General features: G+C 47.3%; 1 protein-coding gene across 4 annotated transcripts; it reads right to left on the reverse strand.

The window, feature by feature from the left end:
* Window positions 1-3,175: 3,175 nt before the first annotated feature.
* Window positions 3,176-5,620, reverse strand: RAMP2 (receptor activity modifying protein 2). Of its 4 annotated transcripts, XM_023523934.1 has the most exons (5): window positions 5,600-5,620; window positions 5,159-5,273; window positions 4,322-4,387; window positions 3,753-3,864; window positions 3,176-3,619 (listed from the first exon to the last, which is right to left on the reverse strand). In XM_023523934.1, exons 4-5 carry the CDS (start codon window positions 3,857-3,859, stop codon window positions 3,364-3,366), a joined length of 363 nt encoding a protein of 120 aa, XP_023379702.1. In that variant the 5' UTR covers window positions 3,860-3,864; window positions 4,322-4,387; window positions 5,159-5,273; window positions 5,600-5,620; the 3' UTR covers window positions 3,176-3,363. The 4 variants fall into 4 exon arrangements, with proteins under 4 accessions (XP_023379702.1, XP_011379484.1, XP_023379701.1 ...); XM_011381182.2 differs by lacking the exons at window positions 5,159-5,273; window positions 5,600-5,620 and adding an exon at window positions 4,834-5,042; XM_023523933.1 differs by lacking the exons at window positions 5,159-5,273; window positions 5,600-5,620 and adding an exon at window positions 4,810-5,042.
* Window positions 5,621-9,868: the final 4,248 nt, after the last annotated feature.

A 9,868-nucleotide genomic window follows, 5' to 3' on the forward strand; every position in this document is an offset into this window, starting at 1 on the left:
AACCTTTTGTCTTTTATTGACTCCCTATCATATTTATCAAGGAAACTCTTCAAATTTTTCCACACTCGTCAAACTATTCCACCTGTCCCTATCTCCCGCCTCTCTGTAGAATGTCCTTCCCTTCTATCTTATGAAATTGAGGCCATGCATGTAAACCTCTTAATCTTTTCCTCTCCTTCTGTCACATTCGATTCATCCCTCAAAAATTCCTCTCCACTTTTACTTCTTCTTTTTGGACTCAAAAGAAGAAGTGTAACTCTTCTTTTACAAGGCCAACCCTTTGGCACATCTTCTTGCCTCTCCTTTCCACCTTCCTCCAGGATTTCTCTGTGTATCCTTTTCCCTCTTTCCCTCTCTCTTGGCTTCTCTCTCCTAGTCTATAAACATGCTGAGGTCAGCCCTATTTGAAAATACGTAGCTTCCTTGACATTGCTATCCTCTCATTTCCTGTCTGATCTCTTAACATCTCCTCCACTCAAGTCCATCTCTCATTGTGCTTAGTTCCTGGTCCACAGAAGTGCCCAACAAATATTCATTGCATAATTGAATGAATCATTCAATTAATAATGTTCTCTCAAAGGGCACCATCTCCTTTGCTTCTATGGCACTGCTTTATCCCTGTTCTGCTACTATCTCTCTGATCTTTCCCTTTGTCTCCTTTTTTCCTCATTCTTTAAATGTGGGTGTTTCCTAAGAACCTCACATCAGCCATTTTCTGTTCAATGTACCTCTCTTAGCACTCTTATCCTTTTAATGGCTTCACATGACATTTCTGTGCAGAATACTCCTAACCTGTATTTCTAGCTCCACCCTCTTTCCACCACTATCACCACCACCACCCCATTTCTAACTCTCTGAGGGACATAACAACTTGCTCCATTGTTACCTCATATTGTATATCATTTTCTTCAGGCCAGCTCCTCCTGCTAATGGCCCTTTGCTGTTATTACTTTCATCTTTTCCTAGTAACTCAGGTTCAAAGCCTGAGTCAGCTCTAACCTCTTATCTCTGTCACCTCCTTCATATCCAAATCCCGCTGATTCCCTCTCCTGTTTTTAATGATCTCTCTCACTTTTAAATTACTTTTCATTTCCCCATTCGTCACTGTTTTGGTCCATGTACTCATTTTCTCAAGCCTGGATTATTGCAATAATTTCTTAATTCATATCCCTTTCTATACTCTCCCCAAGGTGAATGCACTCCATCTAAGGCCTATTTATGTAGAACTCCACAATCACCCTGCTGTAATCTTACCTCCTGTTATCACACCTCAGCTAGATGTGACTCTCCCTTCCTTTGCACTCAGATAACATTTGGTTTGCATCCCTTGCATGACTCTCATCACACACTCCATTGTTTTTATTTGCACATGAGGGCTCTGCTACTAGATGAAAGCCATTGAGAGCAGAAACCAAACTTACCTTTCAAACACAATATACCATACACAGTATCTTATACCAACATGCCTTTGTATGTTAGTAAAATACATGAAAGCAAATATGGTCCAAGGAAAGGATAAATATATCCTTGGAGAAGGCATATGCATTAATAGAAACGGAGCAAAGATTTATCTCAGGTGAAACTCAAAATGTCTTAGGGAACAGGTAGGTCTCTAGAGAGATAGATATGTCCTGTGAGAAATGTGTCTCTGAGAATGAATACATATATCCCAAGAAGCGCATGTGCGCACGCGCACACGCACACATATATAATATATAGGCATGTCTAGGAAATGGCTATGCATATACTCAGGGAGGCAGTTATCTCAACAAGGAGGAAAGGAAAATTCTTGAAGAAGCCTTCAGATGCCCCAAGGAATAAACAGGTGTCTGTATGGAGAACAAAGTTGTTCTCTAGATGTTTTTGATGACCTGACAAGTTTGTCCCAGGGAGAACTAGAGGCGAAGGTTCATGATGAGAACTGGGCCTTACTGTCCTGGGGATATACAGGAGTGTTCTTATACCAAAATGGTGAGTCATAGAGACTAGGTGTGTCCCAAGGAAGTGGTCTAGAAAAAAAAAGTGGTGCTGTAATAAATCATAAATCCCTAATTGGGCAGGTCATGGTGGGTAGTCACGCCCCAGGCATATAAATTCTTAATAAAAGGTTCATGTTTGCCTTAAGCAAGCCCTGTCAATTGTTTCTTTGCCTCTAGGTTAACACACCTTTGAAATGCCTCTTTTCAGATTCCTCCTTCTAAGACATGACTACCCTCAAGAGAGCAAATAATCTTAACTATCCTATAATCCAATCCCCACCTTGCTTTCTCCCACATTCACGTGATCTTCTTATGCTTCCTCTTTAATTTCAAATGCATAAAAGAAACTGCAAAACTGTTTTTCTCTAGAGCATTTGAGATCTTGCTCACTGGCATATGTTGTCACTTTGGGCTCAAATAAACTCATAAAAATTCTCTACAGGTTTAGACATTTCTTATGTCAACAATGTGAAAGTGTCTTAAGGGAGCATAAGTATGACCCGGGAAGCTGATAGAATTAGTGGTTGCTATAGAGATGGCAAGTCTCTGACTGCAATGTCCAATCTCCTCAGTTTTGAGCTTCCACCTCACATCCATCTTCTGTTTTTTGGCTTTAGCGGACACCAGGGGGCAGTGTGTGGCCAAGCTGTAGACCACACCCCGCTGGGGCCCAGGACAATATAAGAAGAGGGCCAGGGACCTGGATGGGGAGTCCTGTAATGAACCTAGTACCGGGAGGAGCCCCCACTGCCTTTGCTTTCAATCCTGAGGTCTTTAGGGATAGACTCTAGTTGGCCGGATCATGGTTCCTATTCCCAGGCTCTGGGAATAAACTAAGGCGCCAAGAAGGGGAACATTCAGGGCTCCTGGGTGGCCCCCCTCCTTTCTTGCAGGAGTCACAGCAGAGTTCTCACTTGCTCCTACCCCCCATACCTCCAGTTGCTGTCCAGACCGGAAGGGAGTCTCTTCCTGCATGTTTCCTGGAGCTGGGTTTGGATAGGGGCAGGAAAGGCCCCGCCTTGAGAGGAAGGAGTGTAGGAGTGTGGCCTTCAGGTGGGGGAGCCGGAGGACTGTAGGGGGCAAGTAAGTGAACAAAACAGTGGGGCTATCTAGATTCTTCCAGGCCAGCTGCCTATGGAAATGACAGAGACTCTGGGTAGAACACAGGCCCCACTGGGATGGGGAGGAGGACAGTGTACAAAACAAATCTTTTATTTTGAAGATTACAGAACTTGTGCCATGACCCCACCCAGCTCCCATTTCCACCAATCTAAAGATCTGCAGTAGGGGTAGGAGTGAAAAAAGGAGGTAGGGAGAGGAGGAGAGAGACCTGGCGGGGGCAGGGGAAAGGAGCAAGATGGCTGCTGAGAAAACTCATGCCACCCTAGGTCTGGGCTTCACCGTCTTTACTCCTCCATACCACAAGGGTGACGAGAAATGGGATGAGGCAGATGGGGGCTATGATCATGGCCAAGAGCACATCTTCTGGGGGGTCTGTGAAGGTGGGCTGCACCAAGGAGCAGTTGGCAAAGTGGATCTGGTGAGTCTCAAGGATGACCTGTTCTGCCCAGGGATTGGGGAAGCCCACGCCAAATGATTCTGCTTTCTGTTCCAAGCAATTCTGCAGTGAGCTATAAGGCCTGGGGGCAGGAGAAGACTAGAATAAGGAAGGGCTTGGGCCCAGAGAAAGGAGTGCCCCACATTCACTCAAGGCCCACCCACAAGGAGCAGACCCCACCCCTGGCCCAAACCACCCTTCAGCACTGCCCGTACCTGCTAATTATGGCCCAGTCACACCAGTCTTTTTCGATAGAGTCCATTTGAATCTTATAGTCTTGCCAGCAAAGTTGGACATTTTCCTTATAATTCTCCTCCATCATTTTCTCTGTGGGCACAGATGCTGCACATTGACCACACCCTGCCCCTCCCTTCAAGCCCTCTGGTCCAGGAACTTCCACTGAAGGACTACTGTCCCTGTCTTCAACCATGGGAACTGCCAGGAGAGCCTCAGAAATTTTCCCAAGCAAGACACTTCTGGCTGAGGAGATAGTCCCAGATCAGGAAAATTTTAATGCCTTCCAGGCGCACAGTACTTCCCAGTCTGACAAGAGTTTCCATATACACTTTTTCTGGGGTCTTCTAACCCACCTGTGAGGTGGACCAGCTCACAGTTGGGTGGGGGTTTTGTGGAATAAGAGGAGGAAAGATACAAACAACCCCAAAACAGAATAGAGAGGGGCACCAGTTGGGCTTGAGGCTTGCCTTGTGGGAAAGGGACCCTCCCCACTTACTTGCCTCTCCTCTTGCCCCAGGCCATCCTCCCACAGCTGCTGGCTACTCACCTTGTGACACCAAGCTGCCTGGGGTGGTAAGAAGCTGAGCCAGGGACTCCTGTGGCTTTAGGACGGCTGTGGGCAGAAATGGGAGAGGAGTTGGGATGGCTGGGATCTGAGTAGTGGAGCCTGGAGGATGGGTGCGGGCTGGCGAACGCGACCCTTAGTAGCCAGAGCTACTCTCACAAGAGAAGGAGGAATAATCCACCCACAGGGTGCCTCAGCGCCTGGAAGAGAAGGCCTGGTACCAGCTCCTTTCTACTCACATTCAGACCCCCATTCCCCTCCCTCGTCGCCAGTACTAGACCTCCCAAGACCCCTCCGCGGAGCCCTGGAGCCCCAGCTTTCCCCAAACGGTAAGCAGCTAGCTCTGCGCCCTCACCGAGCTGGGGCCAGGGACTGTCCGAAGGACAGCGCTGTCGGCACCCCTTGCCCGGAGCCGTTCCAGCCTCGGCTGTCCAGCCCCCCTCCCCTCCGGGGCCTCTCACGCTTCCCACCCGGCTCGGGGGCGCCGCGCTCACCGCCCAGCAGAAGGAGGAGGCGGAGCGCTGTGGGTCGCCCGGCGCGGGTCGCCGGGAGCCGTGGGCCGCCACTGGCGCTCTCTGCCCGGAGCGAGGCCATAGCGCGGCGAGCAGGCAAAGAGGGGCGGGGGCGCCTATATCCCCGGCCCCAGCCGCAGGAAGCGCACCGCTTCCTCGCAGGGGCTGGAACGGCGACGGCCACGTGGGGGGCGGGGGCGACGCCCGGAGCCCGCGGGTTGTTGGAGGAGTAGCAGCCCCACCCGGCCCTGGCGCTCGCCGCTCCCTCCTCCTCACCGGCGATGGCCCACCCTTTCTTCTAGCTCACCCTGAGGGGCTGGACAGCTCCCCTCGTAACCCCAGAACCGGGATCCATTTCCTAGGCTCGGCAAAGTGGCGCCTGGGACTCGCCAAGGTCTTCGAGTATCCTCTCTCGGGATTCTCTTTCATGGGGAGGTGGACAGGGGTGAAGGTAGGGTGAGAAGCGAGCTGTTCTCCAGGACTTGGAGAAGAGGGAGGGGTCTGGGAGCTCAGAGGGCCTCTCGACGCCGCAATATCTAAGGCAGGGGTTTAGGGCTGTCCTGGCCGTGGGGGAAGGGGAGCCTGGAGCTGGGCTCACAGTTCCCTTTCCCTGGGAACACCCACTGATGTCAGCCCGCCTGCCAAAACCTGGGAGGAGAAGACAGAGTCAGCCCTCCAGAGTCAGTATAAGGCCTGGGGACATGGTTAGAGAGAAAACCAGAGTCTAAATACCCTCCCTCTGCTGTACCTCTTGGGGCCTAGACCTACAAACAGGACGGGGGGAGGGGCAAAAGTAAGATGACTTCATTCACAAATAGAAGGTAGTCACAACCCTGAGAAGGGAGGGGTTTAGAACCCACAATGTGTGACTTCGTTCATGAGGTGGGTACATTATTATCCCCGTTTTACAGAGAAAGAAGCTAAAGCTCAAGAGAAAGAACCCAGAACTTGAGTTTAGAAACTCTGGGTCCTAATTACATCTTCCCACTCCCCAGCTCTGTAGCATGGAATGACTTCAGTTACCATTACAAATTCTCAGTGTCCTCCCAAGTGAAATAGGGACATTACTCTCATCACTAAACTGTAATGAGGATGACATATGGGAAAGGGCATTGCACTCACTCAGTAGATGCTACTTTCCTTTCTTCCTTTCCTAAGGACTTGCATAAGGTCACACGGCTGGCAAGCAGCATGGCTGAGTACTGGGGCCTCAGGAGCCCTGACTTCTGCCGCACCACAGCTGTCTTTGAGTCTTGAGCCAGAGCTTCATTTCGCCTGAAGAAGTGGAGGAGCCCAGGAGCTGACTTGGCCATGACATTTAACTCCAGACACAGCTGTCAGCACCAAACTTTCCTAAATTACTCCCAGACACTGACCCTTGTACTCAGCTGCTGCTGTTGTCCAAGTTTACTGATCCCTGTTCATCATCTTTCATGATCTCTCTTCAAAATCTTTATCTCAGGATCTTAGAGTCTTGAATTATGGTCACTGATAACCTGTCATCTTCCATAGCTAAAGTCAGGAGTTTGCTTTAGTAAGGCAGCCAGAGGGAGAAGGGAGGTAAGCACACTTGGCATGAACCCCAAAGCCCTCCTAGGGAGGGTCATCTTCTGCATTGTGCAGAAAAGAGCCGGGCAGCTTCAGAGCCACTTCAGGCCAGGGACAAAATCCATTTCTTCCCTGCCGCTTGTGATTGCCCTTTTCAGAAAGAAAACATGGTCAAGAGGGAGATTTCTGGGTGATAAAAAGTGGGGAGGAAGCAAGGAGAGGCAGAAAGAAAAACCAAGCATTTCCATTGGCCTGGGGCCAGAAGCACCTGAGCCCCCTCTGAGTTAGGACTGGGGTTGGGATGAAAATTAAAGTTGACAAAAGCAAATGTTGGGTTTTAAATAGGGCAGTATTGCATAATGGATACAAATAAACATTGGTTAGGATGCTGAAGGCAGTTTCTGCCTCTGTCTTGCTGTGTAACCCTGGGCAAGCCATTTCATGTCTTTGGAGCTCAACATTCTCTTATACAAAATGACCTTAGAATCAGAAGGGAAAATATAGGTGACTTGGTAGGAAGTGTGATTTTTAGCCTAGATTGGGGTTAAGCTTGCATCGAGATGTAGAGACCTCCAGAGGGAAGCTTGTTATAGTCATTTCTGAATGTGGAAATCTAAACTCTCCTGTTGTAAAATCTGGGAATTTTCTCTCCTCTTGATTTTTCTCTTCTCACTTTTTCTTTCCTTACCAGTTAGATGTTTGGATGTTTTTGTTGACCCCTGGGAACATCCTGGTAACTTGGGATCAGCTATGGAAGTCCTTTGGGGCTGAAGGGGGACTGGAGACCTCACTTTCCTCTTCCAAGTTGCCATAGAAGATAGTCCCATGTTCTAATTTAATATCCGTGTTGTTCAGTGATTCTTTTTTTACTTAATAGTATGTCTTGGACATCTTTCCATGATACCATATATGGATGTGCCTCTTTCCTTTTAACTGTAGTGTAGTATTGTTTTTGGTCATCTTTTTTCTTATATCCAGTGGAGTCTGGTCTTTAAGTTCCCTACATACTCCCTTATTCCTCTATTCCTACCTTGCTTCCAACCTTAGTGCTTTTGGGAACAGAGGTTTGTGGTTCTGGTCCAGGTGAACATTGACCTGAGATTTCTGGCCCCAACCTGGATCGACTTTTCCTGGGTAGGGATCCTACTACCATGTATATTTCCCTTCTTATTACAGGCCAAAGGCCATTTCTCTTGAAGTAGGAGTAGAGATGACTCAGTCAGAAGATGTGCCATTTCTAATTCTCAGCCTGCCCCCTACTCCCCCGCTCAACCCCTCCCACATAGAGACATTCACACATACTGGTCTCTTCCCCAGCTGTCTGCAAAATAAAGAGCAGAGCACAGGAGAATATGTGGGAGAGAATCGGGGTCAGGAAAGCCAGAGGTTCTGGCTGGGTGGGGCTGATCCTTCCAAACTGGAGAGAAGAGCAGTAGGGACACATCTACTCCATCTCTCCCCAGCTTTCTCCTCTCCAGAATGATGGCACATTAGGTATGAGGAGCATGACCATCGCTCAGAGGGAAAAATGGTTATTGGAAAAAATTTTCTCAGGTTGGTAAAAAGATAGAAAATGGTTAAGTTATATTCCCCAACAACTACTGAGGACTTAATAGTAGCTACCATTTATTGAACAATTACTATGTGCTATACAGTGTGTTTCCTGACACATGTGCTGAGCACTTTGCACAAATTTCTTAAAACCTTACCACCATAACATCAGAATGATCTTGCCCGTGAGTGAAATAGGAAAACAGGAGTGGTTTGCCCAAGGTCCCAGAGGTAGTAATTGACAGCCAGAATTTGAACCCAGAACTGCTTGATGCTAAGCTTCATGTCTTAACCATTATGATTTATCACTTCCATCTCACTCCGAATCAGAGTATTGATTATTATTGGGTCTTGAAAGGAAGGGAAAAGGATAGAAATTTTTCTAGGACCACCGACCTCTCCAGAAATAAGGTTCAGTGTACAACTTACTATCCCTCCTTCCCTGACCCAGGCTGGGCCATGCCATCACATGGTGGAGGCTGTTTTTCTGAAAAGAAACCAGCCAAATTTACAAGAACAACGTTCAGACAGTGTGACTGAAGAGGACTATGGCCAAGTGACCACAGCACACGCCCAGAAGTACTGAGAACACTGCTGGTCCCTCAGCACTTAAGGCTGACTCATGGTTGCTCTCAGGACCTAAAGCCAGATGCCTGGATTGCTTTCACCCTTCCTCCACTCCTCCACCGTCCTATGAAACCATCCCCAGGAACAGTTCTCCCCGCTCCCAGCACTTCAGGAGGCTGGATGTTGTATAACACGAGGATGCTCTGAGGATGCTAGGCAGTAGGCTCAATGCTTCATACAAAGTGGTTCATTTAAAACTCGCAACTCTGTTAAATTAGGTAACATATCAAGCCACTTTACAGATGAGGAAACTGAAGCTCAGATTAAGTAATGTGTCCAAGGTCATGTAACTAATATTGACACCCAGGTCTTCTTGATGTTGAAAGCCTGGCACTTTACATCTGCTCCACAATACCTGATGGAAGTTCACCTGCTAGCCAATGTGTTAGACAGAGTCAAACTGAAAGGGATACAGAAAAGTGGCCGGAGGGAAACCAGACAAGGCTCCTTATGGCCAGAGGGCCTTCCCCACTCAGTACAACCCCTCTCTTGACTGTGCCTGCTTCACCTACAGACAGTACCTTTTCACATCTTTTCCTCCAAGACCTTAATGCATTAGATGGACAATGAAAAAAACCCATGACACTATGAAATAAATCATTTTTTTAGATCGTAATAGGAACCAAGATATGTTAAGCAAATATGACACTAATAGTGCATGTGTGTTTTAACACATGTAGTGTTTGGAATGTGAGCTTAAGTAGTACTATAAAAGGCAATATTTTTCTCATCTGTAAAATGGGGATAATAATATCTATAAGTTATAAGATTTAAATTACTTAGAGCAGTATTTGGCCTGTAGTTAATGTATATTATTATTTCTGTTACCTTAGTGGTTAAGAGCATACACTCTGGAGTCGAGCAGACTTGAGTTTGAATCTCAGCTCCATTACTTATTTAGCTGTATGTGACCTTGTATGATTGCTGAGCTTGTTTTCTTATCTGCAAAAATGGGGTTACTAGCGTGTATCTCCCCAAGCAGTAGAGATAATGCATGTAAAGTGGTCCAGCGCCTGGCACTAACAAGCACGCAACAAGTGAGAGTTACTATCATAATGTGTAACACATATAGTTATGGCAACTAGATTTCTACGATATTCTGGGATCTTTCCAGTTTTAAATTTTTGTTCTTTTTGTTACATAACACTCCATTTATTGAAAAGAATACAGATTCTGCAATCAAACAAATCTAGCCTGGGTTTGAATTCCAGCTCTCCTACTTAACAGCCATGTGGCCGTGACCAAAGTTGTAAATCTCCCCGAGCCTCAGTGTTTTTCTCTGTAAAATGGG

This window comes from Pteropus vampyrus, unplaced genomic scaffold (assembly GCF_000151845.1).
Source record: "Pteropus vampyrus isolate Shadow unplaced genomic scaffold, Pvam_2.0 Scaffold432, whole genome shotgun sequence".
NCBI classification, from domain to species: Eukaryota; Metazoa; Chordata; class Mammalia; order Chiroptera; family Pteropodidae; genus Pteropus; species Pteropus vampyrus.

Bases quoted from the DNA above. Each gene is read 5' to 3' on its own strand.
- RAMP2 (XM_023523933.1), bottom strand. From the start codon at position 4,933: ATGGCCTCGCTCCGGGCAGAGAGCGCCAGTGGCGGCCCACGGCTCCCG. The intron at 3,865-4,321 runs GTGAGTAGCCAG...CTGTGCCCACAG, and splicing joins AGGCAGCTTGGTGTCACAAG to AGAAAATGATGGAGGAGAAT. The intron at 3,620-3,752 runs GTACGGGCAGTG...TCCTGCCCCCAG, and splicing joins GACTGGGCCATAATTAGCAG to GCCTTATAGCTCACTGCAGA.